At 39.1% G+C, this 20,206-nt stretch overlaps 1 protein-coding gene across 3 annotated transcripts; it reads left to right on the top strand.

Annotated features, from left to right (window-relative positions):
* The first annotated feature begins 1,064 nt into the window (after positions 1–1,064).
* adpgk (ADP-dependent glucokinase) lies at positions 1,065–19,053 on the top strand. 3 transcript variants are annotated; one of them, XM_059335669.1, is made up of 8 exons: positions 1,065–1,488; positions 4,644–4,876; positions 7,648–7,873; positions 9,567–9,629; positions 10,871–10,991; positions 12,469–12,665; positions 12,776–12,874; positions 14,540–19,053. In XM_059335669.1, exons 2-8 carry the CDS (start codon positions 4,656–4,658, stop codon positions 15,098–15,100), a joined length of 1,488 nt encoding a protein of 495 aa, XP_059191652.1. In that variant the 5' UTR covers positions 1,065–1,488; positions 4,644–4,655; the 3' UTR covers positions 15,101–19,053. The 3 variants fall into 3 exon arrangements, with proteins under 3 accessions (XP_059191652.1, XP_059191650.1, XP_059191651.1); XM_059335667.1 differs by having other exon boundaries at positions 14,537–19,053; XM_059335668.1 differs by having other exon boundaries at positions 4,641–4,876; positions 14,537–19,053.
* The last annotated feature ends 1,153 nt before the right edge of the window (positions 19,054–20,206 follow it).

The raw sequence follows: 20,206 nt of genomic DNA, 5'->3' as shown, positions 1-20,206 counted from the left end.
AGACATTCAGCAGAAAGAAAAGACCGGAACAAAGAGAGCTTCAAACAAAAACAAAGAGTATTTAATTATGTTGTTTGTTTGTGGTTTAGTGAATCTTTAATCTGGCTCCAGTGTTCAGATTTCAGACCTGTAGGAGCGGTTCTCTCTGAGAGATAAAAGGATTTAATATAAATAAAAGGTTTATTAGGATCCTACATTTCCCATAATGCATCGCAGTAGCATCTTTTATTTGTCCTCAAATAAAAAACCTGTAAGAAAATCATCATTAATATTATTGGCAAACTGTGAAAAAATATAGTTATAAATATAGTAAAAATGTAGTTCACAGAAAATCATTTTGGCTTTATTTGTGCTTTTTTTCCATAAAAGAAATATTGAAGCAGTAAGAGGTTTTTTTTCCTGAAAGTGCACAAATATAAACATGCATAAACAAAGCCTGTTGTTTATTATCACTGACTGAAAAAAAAGAGCATTCAATTTACAGAAAATAATTCAGTTTTTGTGTTTGTTTTCTTTTTACTGGAAAAATCATTTGGCATTTAAAGGGTAAATTTTTTGAAAATGAATTAATATTTAGTAGTTATGATCAGAACTGAAGTTCAAAGATTAAACTCAGAGAAAGTGGAAAATAATATGTAATTTTAAACATATTTAGTACTTTAAGTACTTTTGTTCGGACAAATATAATGATCACAACAAAAAATAGCTCTTAAGAGTTTATGAGCTGATATCTAGCTATTTTTCCATGTTTGTTTTTTTTTGTTGATAACAAAAATCATTATCAAGAAAACCATGGAAAATTTCTAGATATCAGCTCATAAATTAAACTCTTTGTTTTTATAATTATATTTGTCCAAACAAAGAAACCTGCAGTTGTAACAGGCATTAAAATGAACAAGAAAAAGGGTGGTCTAATATTTTTTTTTCCATGACTATGTCCAAAATGATCAGAAAATGATCATGTTCTGTTTTATTTCAGTTTCCAATAAAGTCCCAACTTACTTTAGAATCATGGCTTTACTATTTTGCTACTTTAGTACTAATTTGATACTCAGAAAAAAATAATATAAGTATTTATAAGTAATCTGAATAGTTCTTCCACCATAGACCGTATATGGGTTATTCACACTCTGTACCCTGAATGTACCCTGGAGTTGCGCATGCGCAGCGCGGTGTACGGAAGCCTGCTGGTGTGTGAATGCGTGTGTGTGTGTTGGTGCTCCTCCGGTCTCCTCCCGGTGTGTGAGCTGCTCTCTCCCGGTCCTCCTCCTCCTCCTGCTCCTGCTCCTCCTCCTGCCCGGCTCTGATCCGGCTCCTCTCTCCGCTCTCTGCATGCTGTGTCTGTGTGACCCGTCGGGACCCGAACCCGGAGCGACCCGGACCTGAGACCTGGACCTGATCCGTGTGTGTGTCGGTACGTGCTGCTGACATCTGGAGCCGCTCCGGATCACCGGGAGGAGGTTCAGTAATCACCTGGACAGTTTACAGGTGAGAGAGTCTCCGGCTGCAGCCTCAACTAGATCCACTGCTAATCCGAGCTAACGAGCTAACAGCTAACAGATTAGCTCTAATAAACTGAAGCTAATGCTAGTGTTAGCATGGAGCTAACGAACCGTTAGCAGTAAGTTAACCTGCTGTGTTCTGAGACATAAAGTACATAAAGTACATCACATCCTGTCCCGAGCCTCAGAGGGGTTCTCCTGGTTCTCCTGGTTCTCCTGGTTCTCCTGGTTCTGTTAGAGAACATGAAGTTTAGAAGCTGCTCAGTCATCCAGGTGTAAACAGAGAACCTCTCACTGGTGTTATGGTTTAACTGGTCCCTGTGTTAACCCAGTCTGGGTCTATTTTGATGGGTTTGGACTCTTTTTCATTCTGCCTGTTTAAACGACTTAAAAAATGTTTGTCATTCCATGCTGATATCATTTTTTTCAGCACAACCTCAACTCTCAGCTGATTACTATTTTGTAATTTTTGACTTGCTGGATCAACATTTTGAACACACAAAACACTAAAACACACAAAAAATACAAAAGACACACACACACACACACACACACACACACACACACACACACACACACAAAAGATGACAAAAAAAAACAACAGAAAAATACACAATAAAATACAGAAAACACACACATAAAAACACACAAAAACCCCTGCAAAAAAAAAAAAATACCCACAAAAACCAAAAATGTGACAGGCCTAGTGACATCATCTGAAAGCTGTGAACCTGCAGATTAATGTGAGATATAGCTCAGCACTGTGGGTCGACATGTTCTGGTCAAAAATCTTGAAAGTGTGTTAAGGGTTCTGAACATTAATATTTTGCTATCTGAAGTCCAATTCCATGTTCAACTATGTCCAATAAGTTGTTGCAGAATTTTTTAGGTTGATACCATTTGTTACACACATTTGGTGCTGAATTATACAACTTTATTCACATGGAAAATGGATAAAAAAATAGTCATAACTCCTCCAGAATCCCACATTAAGACAGCAAGACCTTTAGAACAGCAGAGAAAAATCAAAACAATGCTGTGATTTGGTTTCAGAAACTTTTGATATTTAGTAGATTTGTGTATTTTGAGCGGTTGTGTGGCAGCACTTGTGTTGCTTCCTGCTGAGAAAGCCTCTTACAGTGAATCTAGTGTGTCAGCCATCCGTCCTCTGAATGCTCCAGGTCTCTAGTTGTTGTGGTTGTAAAGTTTCACAAGGCTGGATGCACAAAGATTATATATCAAAACAGACAATAACTGCACTAATATTTACACAAACTGCAATATCAGAACATTCATTAATGTTCTGATATTGCAAACTATGTAAACTATTAAGTAATAAGATAATAGTTAAACTATAAAGTATTAAGCTAATAAATAAGAGCATATTTGCTCTGTGCACACAGACACATGGGAAAGTGGGCAGATATGAACAGGATGTAGTGAACATTATTGCATGTTGAAATGTACATAATGCAATGTCATAAAAAGATCATAATGTACCAGAGTGCAGAAACCTTACACAAGATAATAGCACATTAGTTTCATTAATATGATAACATAATAATATTAATCTCTGTCAGTCCTGTTGGTGTTCTGCTGGGAGCAGAACTGTTAGTTCTCTCTGAAGGACTCTGTTATCTTTCCTTCACACATTTAAAAACCAGTTAAAACAGTTAAGTTTCTCTAAAAGAAGGCTGAAGACTTCTTTGACTTGTTTGTCACTGGCTATTAACACAAATACATGTTCTTTTCTTGTATTTTACAGCAGATCTGTGATTTTTCTTTTTTGTTCCTGGTGCTGACACACAGGTGTAAATCTGATACTGGAGTGGGCTTTCTGGTGTAGCTGGTTTGTTCTGTGTACAAGTTAAAACCAGTTTAATTTAATGCCAAATGTCAGCTGTTTTGCATAAAATGTGTCATTTCAGCGTCAATTCAAGTTCTGGCAGTGAAACGCAGCTTACAGAGAACTGGTTGCTCTGATTTTACTACAGACATGAAACCTGAAGCTACGAGTCCTCGCTGCAGAGCAACAGGAAGTTAATGATGAGACTTTATTCTATTTATTCTATTTTTATTGTCTATATTCATTCATCCATTAACCCGACCTGCTTACCTGAGGCCGGTTCACCCTGGACACGTCTCCAGACTCTCACACGGAGACAGACAACCATTCACGCTCTCATTCACTCCTACGGGCAATATAGAGTCACCAGTTAAACCTCAGCTGCATTGTTTGGATTGTGGGAGGAGGCCAGAGAGTACTTTTTATAACTTTTTTATTTAAAATATACTCAGTCGATGATGAAAATGTCTGCTGAATTATTGTCTTTCTATTTTATTTTTTTACCACTTTAGATGCAAACACACCTGTTCACTTGTCATGCCCAAATCATATTTATTTGGATCAATACACCTCCAAGAGAAGTCTGTAAATATTATTTACAATTTTACAGGAAGACAAATATGGAGTCAGAGGTATCCATAAAAAAAGAACATAACTGTTTAAATATGAAGATAAATGAATAAAAGAATAAATAATTAAATTTAAAAATGTGTAAATGTAAAAAAATAAATAAATAATTCACTACAAAATACAAACAAATCACAAATATGAAAAAAATATTATTACATTTATTTTTGAACAACTTGGCAAAGAGCAATAGGGCAAAGAATAAGTAAAATATAAAGGGATAAAACCAAATAAATTACATTATATTAAATAAATAAATAAAATCCAGAAAAATAGATTAACTTATATGCAAAATATAAATGTACATATTTATATTTATTATTTACAGAAATAAATGAAAATGCAAGCAATCAGTGAAAGTAATGAGTGAAATGCAGGACCTGAGGGACCTAATCAGTGAAATGGTTTATTGTTTCTGTTTTAATTTAAACCCTGTAGTTCAATATTATTATTTATTAATTTTCAGATAACGCAGATGATACATTAACTATTTAAAACAAGCAGTAATTAAAGATTTTGCACATTTATTCTGTTTTGTTTCTGCAGAGTTTTTTATATCTGTAAAGACTGAACATTGTGATGCAGCTCACAGCAAACAGCTGATGACATTTAAACGTTGATAGTAGAGAGAAGAAGAGTGAAGTGACAGCTCTTCTTTGTTCCAGCAGCGTGGGAGCATCATGTGGAGGAAGGCCTCGGCGGCGGCGGCCCTGCTGGCGCTGGCTGTCGGTTACTTCTACCACGGCGGCTCAGAGCTGCCGGGAGAAATCCTCCAGTACATCAACCTGCCCAACGTCCAGACGGTGTCCCAGAGTCCCAGCAGCCTGGAGACCATCATCTCCTCCGCCTGGGAGACGCTCATCACCCTGCCCACCAGGCAGTGGAGCCGAGTGGCCGTCGGGTGAGTCGAGTCACTGGTAGTCACTGCTAGTCACTGCTAGTCACTGCTAGTCACCGAGAGTTGCAGAGAGTCACTGAGAGTCACTGAGAGTCTCTGAGAGTCTCTGAGAGTCACTGCTAGTCACTGCTAGTTGCAGAGAGTCACTGCAACTAGCAGCAGAGAGTCGCTGAGAGTCACTGCTAGTCACTGCAGTGACTCTCTGCAACTAGCAGAGTCACTGCTAGTCACTGAGAGTCACTGCTAGTCACTGATAGTCACTGAGAGGCACTGCTAGTCACTGCTAGTTGCAGAGAGTCACTGCTAGTTGCAGAGAGTCACTGCTAGTCACTGCTAGTTGCAGAGAGTCACTGCTAGTTGCAGAGAGTCACTGCTAGTCACTGCTAGTTGCAGAGAGTCACTGCTAGTTGCAGAGAGTCACTGCAACTAGCAGCAGAGAGTCGCTGAGAGTCACAGAGAGTCACTGCTAGTCACTGCAGTGACTCTCTGCAACTAGCAGAGTCACTGCTAGTCACTGAGAGTCACTGCTAGTCATTGCTAGTCACTGCTAGTCATTGCTAGTCACTGCTAGTCACTGAGAGTCACTGCTAGTCACTGCTAGTCACTGAGAGTCACTGCTAGTCACTGAGAGTAACTGAGAGTCACTGCTAGTCACTGAGAGTCACTGCTAGTCATTGAGAGTCACTGCTAGTCACTGAGAGTCACTGCTAGTCACTGCTAGTCACTGCTAGTCACTGAGAGTCACTGCTAGTCACTGCTAGTCACTGAGAGTCACTGAGAGTCACTGCTAGTCACTGCTAGTCACTGAGAGTCACTGCTAGTCACTGCTAGTCACTGCTAGTCACTGAGAGTCACTGCTAGTCACTGAGCGTCACTGCTAGTCACTGAGAGTCACTGCTAGTCACTGAGAGTCACTGCTAGTCACTGCTAGTCACTGCTAGTCACTGAGAGTCACTGCTAGTCACTGCTAGTCACTGAGAGTCACTGAGAGTCACTGCTAGTCACTGCTAGTCACTGAGAGTCACTGCTAGTCACTGCTAGTCACTGCTAGTCACTGAGAGTCACTGCTAGTCACTGCTAGTCACTGCTAGTAACTGAGAGTCATTGCTAGTCATTGCTAGTCACTGCTAGTCACTGCTAGTCACTGCTAGTCACTGAGAGTCACTGAGAGTCACTGAGAGTCACTGCTAGTCACTGCTAGTCACTGAGAGTCACTGAGAGTCACTGCTAGTCACTGAGAGTCACTGGTAGTCACTGGTAGTCACTGGTAGTCACTGAGAGTCACTGCTAGTCACTGCTAGTCACTGAGAGTCACTGAGAGTCACTGAGAGTCACTGCTAGTCACTGCTAGTCACTGCTAGTCACTGAGAGTCACTGCTAGTCACTGAGAGTCACTGCTAGTCACTGCTAGTCACTGCTAGTCACTGCTAGTCACTGAGAGTCACTGCTAGTCACTGAGAGTCACTGGTAGTCACTGAGAGTCACTGAGAGTCACTGCTAGTCACTGAGTCACTGAGAGCCACTGCTAGTCACTGCTAGTCACTGAGAGTCACTGAGAGTCACTGCTAGTCATTGCTAGTCACTGCTAGTCACTGCTAGTCACTGAGAGTCACTGAGAGTCACTGCTAGTCACTGAGAGTCACTGCTAGTCACTGCTAGTCACTGGTAGTCACTGGTAGTCACTGGTAGTCACTGAGAGTCACTGCTAGTCACTGAGAGTCACTGCTAGTCACTGAGAGTCACTGCTAGTCACTGCTAGTCACTGCTAGTCACTGAGAGTCACTGCTAGTCACTGCTAGTCACTGCTAGTCACTGAGAGTCACTGAGAGTCACTGCTAGTCACTGCTAGTCACTGAGAGTCACTGCTAGTCACTGCTAGTCACTGCTAGTCACTGCTAGTCACTGAGAGTCACTGCTAGTCACTGCTAGTCACTGCTAGTCACTGAGAGTCACTGCTAGTCACTGCTAGTCACTGCTAGTCACTGAGAGTCTCAGAGAGTCTCTGAGAGTCTCTGAGAGTCACTGAGGGTCTCAGAGAGTCACTGAGGGTCAGGTCTGTATGAAGCTGATCTGATCTGCTCTCTGCGGCATGTTGAGTCTGTAAGCAGCTCTGCAGGAATGTGTCCTCAGCAGCTCAGGTGGCTCGTTGCCCCGACGGTTAAAATCACCGTCAGCAAAACACAGTGAAATATAGGTGGAAGGTGATGATTGGCTGGACGTAAGGGACCTGAAGGACCTGCAGAAAAAATAAATCTGTAAAAAGAAAAGGAGCAAATAAGTGTGGAAATATGAAGATAAATCAGTAAAATAATTAAAATTAAAAAAAAAAAAATTATTAAATTTATTTTTGACAACTTGGCCCTTTAGCGTCATTTATATGCAAAAAATAACTGTTTATATTCATATTTAATATATACAGACATAAATGAAAATGCATACAATCATTATTTTATATTTTATCAAATGTCAATAATAGATTTATTTGCATATTTTAAAACTTTTTTATGGCTCCTATGACTCAAAAGGAAGGGATTTTAATTTAAAACACTGAAAACTACATAGTTTTGTGTCTTCGATACAACTTGGCCTGTTTACATTTTATATTACTTGTCACACAAACTATTCTGGGTCTTTCACCAGCTGCTCTCTTCAGTCTGTCAGTGTTAGTTGGTATTCTGTGTGTATAATCAGGAGTATTTCCAGTTAAATCCAGATGATAATCAGGTTATTAACTCTTTAATAACCCTCCCTCTCTCTCTCCCTCTGTGGTTCAGGGTGAACGCCTGTGTGGACGTGGTGGTCTCTGGAGTCGGCCTGCTGCAGGCTCTGGCTGTGGATCCCGGTTCTGGTCTGGACCACGAGGTCCTGCACTCTAAAGAGGACCTGAAGGAGGCCTTCATCCACTACATGGAGCGCGGCGCGGCTGCAGAGAGATTCTTCAGCGACAGCGAGGTCTTCCAGAGGATCGCACGGGCGGCTGCAGAGTACCCCGGAGCCAAGGCAAGACCTGATCTGGACTCTGCTGCTGGTTTTATTCTTTTACTGAGTGTGCTTGAAATGGCATACTTTATGTTATCCACCAGGCTTAATTTTACCATTCTTCCGTTTCTACAGTGTGTTTTTTTTCGGTCGACCACTCCTCCCTGAGGTTTAGTCTCACATTCACTATGCTATGACTCTTCTACAGTTTTCAAATTAACACACCAAACCAAGGTTATAATAGTTTTGGATTTTTCATTAGTTTTAGTTTTAATTTCGTTGTGAATTTTTGCTTTCAAATTCAGTTAGTTTTAGTTAGTTTTTAGAGTGAGTTTTCTAGTTTTGGTTTAGTTTTTATTTTTTGAAAATGCTTAGTTTTAGTTTAGTTTTTATTAGTTTTAGTGTTAGTTTTAGTTTTTTGCAATGGGCTATGTGTTGGGTGCGAGATTCAAATAGATCATAATAAATTTTGCCTTTATTTCCTTTGGTTTATCATCTCAGCCACAATAAGGTTATTAACTCTTACAGTTCTTGGTGTTTTGAATTTTGGTTTGAATGTAGACATCCCAGTAAACATATTTACCATGTGTTGCATGTTCAAATAGAAACACTGAATTATGAATGAAAAAAGTTGACAAAAACGAAAACGAAGGACATTTTCACTCTAATTTTAGTTAGTTTTAGTTAGTTTTGTAACCACACAATACAGTTTCAGTTAGTTATCGTTTTTTTAAAAACTCTAGTTTTTATTTTTATTTCAGTTAACGAAAATGTTTTTTCAATTCTAGTTTTCGTTATTTCGTTAGTTTTCGTTAACTATAATAACCTTGCACCAAACACACCAAAAATCCCCCCGATGTAACCCTATGGAGAGGCTAGAGTGGACGACATCATTAGATTAGATTAGATTCAACTTTATTGTCATTGAAGAGAGTACAAGTACTAGGACAACGAAATGTAGTTTAGCATCTAACCAGAAGTGCAGAGTAGTAAAGTGCAGGGTATTTACATATGAACACAGAGTATAAATATAGTGCAGGTATGAATTGAATATGCTATAGGATATATACAGTTATAGAAATATATACAGTAGAGAATGTACAGTAAAGCAGCAGTGCAGGTAGATGAATGGATGGTAATAAATAGTCAAAAACAGTCATTAATGTGGGCAGATACAGGACAGTAGGTGGGTCACCTCTGTGTAGTGTTCAAGAGGGAGACAGCTGAGGGGAAAAAACTGTTCCTGAACCTGCTGGTTCTGGAGCGCAGGGAGCTGGAGCGCCTCCTGGAGGGGAGGAGGGTCAACAGTTTGTGGCCAGGGTGGGAGCTGTCCTTGGCAATCATGAGTGGAGAGGGAGAGAAAAAAATTGTCAAAAAATAAATTTGGAAACTGCGCTTGCGGCCGCAGATACCACTCTACAGAAATAATTTATACATAGAAACATAGGAAAATTCATAGTTGATCATTTTTACACATTGACGAGTTTTAGACACAAACTGAAGAGTTTCACACTACTTTCAGACAGACAGATACACACACACACACACCTGGACAAACACACACACCAACACCTGGTTTATTATCTTACATGACTTCAAATTGTAATCTAATAATTTATGGGTGAAAGTCATGCACAGTCAAAATTTCTTTGGAAATGTTCTAGTTATTCTAACGATCTTTATTCTGATGAACTTTACTGTTGTCTTCTTGCAGCTGTATGTTGGAGGAAACGCTGCGCTCATCGGTCAGAAGCTCGCCACCTACTCCGACCTGATGGTAACACCTTTATACTGCTGTTGGAAACTTTCACTCAAATAATAAACTCTGATTAAATACACAAGATTCAAGTGAAAAATACTACAGGTGCATCTCAATACATAAGATTGGTATCATAGAACATTTTATATAGATTTATATAGATCCATTACACACAGAATGAAACATTTCATGTCTTAATTTATTTAATTACTTCTAATTATAATGATTATGGCTTAAATTGAATGAAGACCTAAAATTCAGTGTCTCAAAAAAATGTATATTACAAAAGACCAATTTGTTTAATATGTGAATGTTGTCCTCTGAAAAGTATGTCATCTATATGACTCAATACTTGGTTGACTACTTACATCTTACATCATATTCTAATTTATTGAGATGCACCTGTAGTTAACAGAGAGTTAACAGAGTTAACTCTGAAACAAGCAGATTCTGTTTGTGAAAACGACTTATTGTTGGAGACATTTGAAAATCAAATGAGTAGAATGAACAGATTTTAATGGTTTATCACTATTTCAAGCTTAGATTTAGTTATTTTTCCTGACAGAAAAGCTTGTCGCACTTGAATATTTAAACAGCTGTGAGAAAGTTGAAAACCTGACAATAATACCTGTTTTTTTTACTGTTTCTGTCTGTGATAAATGTATTTCTTTTTAAAGAAAACATGCTTTTCAAACCTGCTGGTGTTCAGGGATTTAAATGATGTTTTGAGTGCACAAAAGCAAGAGAAAATTGGCCTGAAGCAAAAGAAAACTTTGGAAAAACATATTCTTTGCACTCACAACGTGACCTTTTTTTTCTGCAATATAAATTGTAAAGATGGTCGACAGGAGCCTTTTGCTCCTCTGGAGGAGAGATTACATTTATGCATAAATCTGGTGCACCTTAAAAGGAAATCTTTCCACACTGAGCAGACTCTGTTTACTCAAACTGTTGAAGTGTAAAAATATAAAGTGGCGAGCTGGACTGTAGAAAACAGGAAACACTGAATATTTGCTGTTGTATCAATCAGCAAGAAAAGTTGTAGCATGAAAAGTTTAAATGAATTCTTCTTCCTCGACCTTTCTCGTTCAACAGGATGTGTAAATGTGTTTCTGCAGCAGTAAACATCTCTGCAGAGTAAATCAGAATCTAATCACAAACATCAGTAAATCTGAAGGAGACGGTTCCTGTTCCAGACCCAGAGGTTAAAGACAGAGGAGCCCCAGTGGTTGCTGACTGATAATATTTGTTATTTTCAGGTCCTGTTATGCGGCCCGGTGGGTCCTAAACTCCACGAGCTGCTGGACGAGCAGATCGTCGTCCCCCCAGAGTCTCTGCAGGAGACGGACGAGTTCCACCTCATCCTGGAGTACAAAGCAGGTGAGGAGACGCTGCAGCAGGAAACATAATAATTATCATTAACATAATTATCATGTGTTTTTTTTTTTTTAACACTATTTGGGTTTTCAGAGTTAGACACACAAACAGATTTGTCATATTTTACATATCCATATATATCAATGATGCATATAAACGGCAAAGAATAAAAAAAAAATCAAACAATAAATAAATAAAAAAAACACGAGAAAGCGACAGAAATGGAAGAGGATGGAATAGCTCAGTGCTGTCTTCATATTAACATCAGGTTAAATTGCAGGAAGTGTTTGTTTGCTTCTGTAAAAAAGCAATGAAAACTATTTATTTTAGTGTTTATTTCCGGTTTTGTTTGCTTGTTTATGTACAGCACTTTATTGCGGCTGTGGTTGTTTTTAAAGTGCTTTACAAATAAAGTTGAGTTCTGTTGCAGTAATCTATAACGGGGCGCCAGATTTGATAGAATTTGTCTTTACACCCTCTCAATGAGAATTTAATTATTTCTAGTTGTAAATGTTGCATTACATCGTTCAAAAGGGCAGAGTGAGTCGGGGGTCGAGCCTGCTTCCAGTTTAGTAAAATCAGTCTGCTTGCTAGAAGACGTATAAATGCTATCGTGTTATATTGAGAGTTAGGCTCCGTTTACACGAGGACGGTCTGAACAGAAAAGTGGCATCGCGTCTTCACTTTTTATTCCTCGTTTAGACGAGCGTTTTCGGGAGGAAATCTGCTGCATACGGTGACGCAAAAGTGTGTGAAATTGGATTGTATGCAGCCAGGCGGCATCACTTAAAGCCATAAGAGCATCTTTGGGCATGCAGAAGTTTTCACGCCACACATTTTCATCAGCTACTCCTTCCACAAAGTTCTCCACCATCACTAGATCTCCCAGGTCTCGTTCACAGCCGTCTGGCTCCTCCCACCAATCGGTGCATCCAGAATGTGATGGAGGTAATTCCAGATCCTTCTCTGTTCACTAATACTATCTGTACATATCCTGTACATTTGGTGGAAAGACTCCTGTAAGTTTATTAGAGCTGCCAGAGCAGCTTGAAGGTCCCACGCATTGAAATAATCCCACATTTGTTTATTTTCCTGTACTGGAGCATGTATGTGACGTAAACACATACGTGACGTGAGCAGATCAGATCAGAGTTTTGTGTCTTGTCAGTGTAGACGACACGCTACGGAGGAGAGGATTTAACTTTTCCACTTTGGAAGGTGGTTTCAGATTTTTGCATTTTTAAGCCCCCAAAACGGCGTCACCGTCTAAACGAAAGGCACTTCAGATAAAATATTTTGTCGTTTTTACCCGCAAGCGTCCTCGTGTGAACGGGGCCTTAGATGGTATGAGATCAGGTTGTTTAATGCTATTTTAATGATAGCTGTCAGTGGTTTAGGATCAATCTTTTTCTTCCTGTTATGTCCGATTGATTGTCATGTTGTAATAAACCCTGAGTGTGTGTGTGGTTCCTGTGTGCAGGAGAGCAGTGGGGCTCCACTCAGGCTCCTCAGGCCAACCGCTTCATCTTCTCCCACGACGTGTCCAACGGCGCCATGAGCTCGCTGGAGACCTTCGTGGCGAGTCTGGAGGAGTTTGAGCCGGAGCTGGTGGTCCTGTCGGGGCTCCACATGATGGAGGGGCAGGGCCGAGAGCTGTGGGAGGAGCGGCTCAAAGAGGTGCACCGCCTTTAAAACACTGTGATAAAGATGGAGTCTTTTGCTTCTTGTGTCTGTGGTTTGTTGCATTTTTATGCAGCTTTCCTGACCTGTTTGTGTTTCCTCTGCAGGCTGTTTCAGCCATTTCTGACATCCGTAAAGATATCCCCATCCACCTGGAGCTGGCCAGCATGACGGACAAAGACTACATGAACCGCATCATGCAGGAGGTACATGTGGAAAGGGGGGGCAGAGTTACACTTTTAAGGTCATTCATTCATTATCATTAACTGCTTATCAGCACTTGGGTCCCAGGGGCCTGGGGCCGATCCCAGCTGACATTGGGCGAGAGGCGGGTTCACCTGGACAGGTCTAGACTATCACAGGGCTGACAATCACACTCTCATTCACTCCTACGGGCAATTTAGAGTCACCAATTAAACCTAAGCTACATGTTTTTGTGAACCTGGTCTCACAGAAATCCGTGAAATAGCCACGGATTTCGCTTAACTCAAAATCCGTGGAATAGCCACGGAATCGCTCAAATTTCCGTGAAACTGACACGGATTTCGCTACAATGCAAGTTAATGACAGTCATATCCCGTGGCTATTGGTTCGTTCCAAGTCACGTGACTTTCAAGGTCCCAGTGGTCAGAACAAAAAACATGGCGGACAGTTCTCTCATTTTTAGTGAAAAATCAATATTTTGACTTAGTTTCTGCATAAAAATGGATTTTGATCACATTTCTAGCGAGAAATATATGTTTTATTTTCTAAATATTCACTCAGTGAATGTACATAATCACTTTGTATGTTGGAATAGCCACGGGATATGACTGTCGTTAACTTGCATTGTAGAGAAATCCGTGTCAGTTTCACTGAAATTTGAGCGATTCCGTGGCTATTCCACGGATTTTGAGTTAAGTGAAATCCGTGGCTATTTCACGGATTTCTGTGAGACCATGTTGGTTTTTGGACTGTGAGAGGAAACCGGAGAATCAGAGAGAACCCACAATGACACGGGGAGAACATGCAAACTCCACACAGTAGAGCCGCAATTTCTGATTTCTTTTTGCCTATCCTGCTTTGATTCTGATCACTGAAACTGAAAGCTCATTTTGATGGGTTTTCAGTTAAGAATGAACCCTTAGGAGTCGCCGATCAGGTCACATGACTTCTTGATGACATCACGCTGTAAAAATTCAGCAGCGTGTTTCCTGCTGTCAGCTTTAGTAATATTTAGTATAAAATCCAACATTTACAATTCTTCACTGAGCATGATTGCGTTCTCAAAGTAAAAAATTTAATAATTTTCGAAGTCAAATTTTATGTTTTTTGTTTTGTTTTTTGACGTTCAAAATGTTGATCCAGTGAGTCAAAGTGAAACAATAATGATCAGATGATAGAGGCTGTGCTGAAATAAAATGATACCAACATTGCATAAAACATTTTTTTAAGTTAATATACAGGTAGAATGAAAAGGAGTCAGAAACTATATAAAGGTTTGAAATTGTGAAACTCTGAGAATAGTTTCCTTTTCGTGAATTTGACTAAACATGCACAATTTAAATGTCTGGGGCTTTTATTGTGAAAGGTAAGATCCGACTGAGGGGATTTGGTACGTGCCATCTGTATTTCGGTGCTAAAAGGAACCAAAGTAAATGAACCTAAATGATTTTTGTCTTTATTTGCAGTGTGAAAGCTAAGAAAAAAATCTTTTTTTTTAAAAGTGCTACTTTTTCCGCCTTGCAACAATCACATTCTGTGAAAGAACTTGTGACCAAAACTGAGTCTTTCCTGTTCAGAACTTCACACAGAAACAATGAATGTGTTCCTCAGATTCCTGCAGATTTCTGTGTATTTAATAGAAGTTCCTCTGTGTTTCCTGTTAGCAGGTTATGCCCATAGTGAGCTCCATCGGGCTGAACGAGCAGGAGCTGCTCTTCCTGTCTCAGGCCGGCGAGGGGCCGCACGCCGAGCTGGCGGCGTGGAAAGGGATCCCCGACGTGGGCCGGGTCAGCGACATCCTGCTGTGGGTGCTGGAGCAGCACGGCCGCAGCGAGCCGTCCTCCGAGGCCGACCTGACGCGCATCCACTTCCACACGCTGGCGTACCACATCCTGGCCACGGTGGACGGTTACTGGGGCAACCAGGCGGCGGCGGTGATGGCGGGGGCGCGGGTGGCGAGCAGCCAGGCGTGCGGCCTGCAGACGGTGGACGTCAGCAAGGTGGAGCTGAAGGCGCCGCTGGAGTTCTACAGCTCGCACACGGAGCCGCGGCAGAAGCTGAGGCTGAACCCGGAGCAGCCCGCCACCGTGTGGCGCCGCGGCAACGTCACCTTCCACATGACGGCCGTGCTCGTCTGCAAACAGCCGCTGCGGACTGTCGGGCTCGGGGACGCCATCTCCGCCGAGGGGCTCATGTACTCGGAGCTGCAGAGCCCGCAGCCGTTCTGATGCGGCGCCGTCTGTCCGGACGCCTGCGGCCGCCGGCTCGCCGTCTCCTGCGTCTTCCTCCTCCGAAGCTCCACGAGGTAACGAAGCGACCGATAGTTAGATTATAAATCCTGCCTGATGACTCCTCCGGCCCGCTCGGCCTCCCTCCTCCCTCCTCCGCTCCTCCAGAGCGCCGGGGCGTGGCGGGGGCGGGGGCGCGGCGCCGGGCGGCGAGGCCACCTGACTCTATGCACCGGCCGCAGCTCACAGCCGTCTCCACTAACTCCAAAGAGTTCTGTTGGCTCTCCTGATTTCCTTTGACCTGCATATCTTCATATGCTGTGCCTTGAGAAGAGAAGAGAAGTTTAACTTTAGATTATTTTATTCACATTTTAGAGCCAAAAACAAACTAAAAGCGAAGCATCACGTCAGTAAACCTGCAGAGAAAGACGATAGATCAGCACACGTGTTGGCATTTTATGTTTCTGCAAACCACAGATTCATTAATATGAGACGTTCTTCTGTCTGAAGACGAAGCGATATGATGTTACAACCATCAGGTGGACGGGACCAGACACCTCCGATTCGTTCTGGTCAGACTAAATTCTCATTGGTTGGATGATCGCTGCTGTTCATGTGTCCAACAAAGTGTTTTTTTCAGCTCTTTGGAGCCAAAGAGTTGTTTTTCCTTTCAGTTAAGAGCCATGCATTAAAAACTTGGCTCATCTATTGCAAAGAGAGTTATTGTTTGGGTTCAAAACATGCAGCTGCAGAAAGTCAGTGCACGCCATGATCACCTGGGCAGAAAACAGGCTTTTATTTCTGGCGCCACCTGCTGTTACCCTCCAACATCACAGCTCCTGTTAAACTGTACGTGTTGTACACTGCAAATTATTTGCTTACCAACATAAAAAAAACTTAGATTTAGAAGTGTTGGATAATTTATTTTGTTTTAAGAGTTAATTTCTTATTTAGAGTGTTCAACATCCCTCAGATTTAGTGTTTTTATCTTCTTTTTAGACACCCTTCCTTTTTTTTTTTTAAGAAAATGGGATTAAGCTCTCCGCTAACTTGAATGAGAATTAAACAATTTAATCCAACAACTCCTCTGTTTTCGGGCCGAATGGATCAAATTTTGTCTGTAAAATGAGTCATTTTGTGGGTTGTGATGACCGAAAATAACTCTCCACTCAGACAGACGGCTGCAGAGTGAAAATGCTCGTTTCTTGTGTTGGAAATAAAAACTAAAGCTGCCCTCAGGAACACTTGTAGGTAGAGTTTGCTCCGGCATTGTGGCTGATTTAGTAACTCTAGCATGCAGATTTTTTCCCACATCGACCGATCGAAGGATGAGTCAGTGACTGTTAAGATTTTTGGGTAAGAAAACCAACCCTGGAGTAGGGCTGGGCGATACGAACCAGAATTCATATCCCGATATATTTAGGCTGAATATCGATATACGATATATATCCTGATATTTTTATCACAAAGTGAGAGCAAATGTTCAGTCAAAGTCAAATATGACATGTCACAAGTTGTTTGATTGAAACCGTTTATTTAAGTGAACATAAATACTGTATAACAACAGGAGAACCTTTTAAAAAAAAATCAAAGCTCCATAAAGTGCACATTTAAATAAAAAAAATCTCTTACATAAAAATAACCTACGAAATAAAATAGGCCAATCTTTTTCTGAAATAAATATATTAATATGAGAAAAGAATAACGAACATTACAAAATAACTAAATATGACAAACCCTAGTAAGGGCAGCATTTATATATAAAGAAAGAAAAAAAATTGAATATCGATATATGCGTTATGGTCTAATTCCATATCACATTTAAAAATATATTGATATATTTTTTATATCGATATATCACCCAGCCCTACACTGGACTTTAAACTGCGGACGGTGTTAGTGACCTGTTGCTGAAAGTTAAATCTGGAATTTGTGTTTTTTTTTGTTTTTTTTTATCTAACCCTGTCATTTTCACAGAATTCTAACCAAAGTGTTTTTAAAGCTTTTAAAGCAGCGATCATCCCATGTTAGAACGAGAACGGGTTGCAGCCGTTCTGTAACCTTTAAATTCTACATATTTGTGGTTATAAATGTGGAGATTTTGTGGTTTGCAGAAGCGTACGATGCCAACACGTCCTGCTGACATAAATATTCACTCCCATATAAATGTCTCTGTTTGACTGGAAGCTGGTGAGCGTCTGACTGTAGCTTCAGTGCTTCTTGATGTTCTGTGTTTCATTAACGTCTCTTAGTGTCTCCGTCACTCAGCTCGCTCCTCTTCACCTCTAATAACTGTTAAACTAGATAATAAATACTTGACATTTCTGGAGTTTGTTTCCTGAGAGGAAGAGGAAGAGGACCACAGCGTTTTAGTTTCCTCAGTCGGATATAAAGATGTTAAAGTTTGTAAACGCTCCATAAAAACCCTCATTAATAAATGGTAAATTAGCAGTTAATTACACTTACTATTTAGTATTTATTTTACTGTAAAAAAAGTTTTTTAAAGGTTTGAAAAATGTCAAATTCTTTCTGCTGTGAAACTAATCACCTACATTTTAAATTTAATTTTAGATATTTAACATTTATCTGAATGGGAAAGTTTTTTGGTTCCCACTAGTTTCTTTTTGAAGAATTATTGGTTATTACAAACTTTGGTCTAAGGTCGGAAAAAAGTAATTAATTGTGTTAAATCAGATTTATCAGTTTATTGTTGCTCACATTTTAACAATGTGGTTATTTTTGCAACAAATATTATCTATTTAAATAAAAATGTATGTATTTACCATTTAACAATGTATTATAATCGTCATTTTGAACTTCATCATGCCATTAAAATTATTTTATATCAATTATTTTTTAATAGATGTTTTACAAATGATTTAGTAAAAAATCGCCAAATAGATAAAAACAGATACTTTAAATAGTTATATAGTATAAAATGTTATAATGTGTGCAACAATTAACTGTTAAATAGCAAAGTATAACTATATCATAATTATTATATTATAACAACTAATATGTTAATTTTATTTATTTCCCTTAAATCTTTTTTTCCTTTGAAGTCCAGGAAATATTTGCTAAATTATGTCATTTTGGTGTACAATTAAAGGAAAATCGATGAATTTTTTAATATTTTATTTAAATTTTTCAATAACAATAAAATAGTAGTTAACAAAAGTTTGATTAATGGCCAATTTACCATTTATTCATAAGGGTTATTATTATGTGTTACCTGGTTATTATAGAGTTATTTTAGTCGCTGTTGCTTATAAATTACTGATGCAGAAAAAGTTTAATTTTACAAATGCAAACGTTGTTTCTTCGTGCAGTAAAACTCAGTTTACAAACATGTCGACTAATTAATTCTGTTGGTGATAAAGTCAGTTAAAGGTACAATAAAGTTTAGGTCACATGTTTTCAGGGTTACTGTATTCGTTATTTTCTGTTTTGATGTAAAGATGAATTTCTTTCTGTCATTTTTTAAAATGTGATTTTAACCTGATCGGCTGGAAAATCTTAAAAGCTGGCCAGTGAAACAAAACTGCAAGAGAAGCTTCCTGTAGGAACATTTTGCTTTTTCATGTTCTTGTTTTTATTTTCTCTCTGAGCTTATTTGGGATCTGGGGGCGTTACTGTTGGAACAATGTATCCGTATACCTCACATGGCCACTGAAGGCATGCAATAATGGAGTCTTAATGCAAACATCCAGCACAGACGTGTGTGGCATTTTGTTTTAGCAGAATTAATTCTTTGCACTAGTACGAAGTGGTGCAGGTGTGCCTGCAAAGGTGAATGTAACCTGAACTCCGAACCCCCCCTTTATTTTTAGCAAGTACAATCTATTCATCTTCACTCATTCTCTAGTTTGTGTCTCATGTTTTTAACTTTTGTTACTTTTGTCGACAAGTTTCATTTACTTGTAGTCTGTCATTAAAAATATCTATGGAGAATACAGTGTTGTGCTGCAGATTATTGTGAAGATTTTAAAATGTAAAATGGGTCCTAAAATGATCATTTATCAGCAACAATTTTCAAAGTGAATCAAAAAGTCAAGATAAACATGAAAACATTCTCCCAGTTTCTTATCTTATCTTATTATCTGTTTTTTATAGAATTAAAAAGTGTAGAGTTCTGTTTTTTTTTCACTTTCTCACAATTTATTGACTAAACAATTGGAAGATAAAGACAGATTAATCAATTAAATCAAGTTAGTTGCAACTCTACATAAAATAATAAATTGTTATTGATTGATAACAGATTATTCTAAACCTTCTTCACCTGGGGACTATTTAACAAAATCACTGAATACACAAATCACAAATAAAATGTTTCACAAATGACTGTTGAAGTCCATCAGGGCTTTCTCATAGCTCACAGGTAAGTTTGTTGTGTTTTTGTAAAAGTAAAACTTTTTGTTGTGGTAAATTTCAGCTTCCATGGAAACATGTTTAATTACTTTTCTAAAATATGTAGACAATGTACACAATGTACTGAGCTTGTGGTGGTTCAGGGTGTCTTTTTTTTTTGTTGCCTGGGGGCCTCCAGGTGTTAACTCAGCGCTGCATGGGAAGGACTCGCCCCCTTTTGTATATAGTATTTCATAATTTGAGGGAAATACAAATACATAAAATATGTTTTTTGAGCTGTTTGTCTCATCAGTGTTTACACAGAATGGGGTGGAGTCAAATGGAGTGGAGATAAATAAAAACAACAGAAAAAAACATAGAATAGAACAACGACACTGAAGAAATTAAAAAGATCAGTTGGTAGGTAAGGTACAGTTGCAAGATGATGGTAATTATTCTGATATGATGGAAATAATGTTATTGTGACTGGACAGTATATAATATTAGTACAGTATATAAATAGCATATAATAGAATAATAATAATAGAATATATAATAATAATTAGATATTATATAACAATAATAGTAATGGCAGCAACAGTATATGCATGTAATAATAATAATAGTAGTAGTAATAGTAGTAATAATAACATAGCAATGTGTCATATTTAGCCTGTGCGGGGTGTGCATACGTACATAACATAATATATATGTCAACATGTAAATACATATATGTATATATATATATATATATATATA

The sequence above is a fragment of the Centropristis striata genome, chromosome 6 (genome assembly GCF_030273125.1).
Source record: "Centropristis striata isolate RG_2023a ecotype Rhode Island chromosome 6, C.striata_1.0, whole genome shotgun sequence".
Lineage (NCBI taxonomy): Eukaryota > Metazoa > Chordata > Actinopteri > Perciformes > Serranidae > Centropristis > Centropristis striata.
This window is presented reverse-complemented; position numbering and strand designations above follow the sequence as displayed.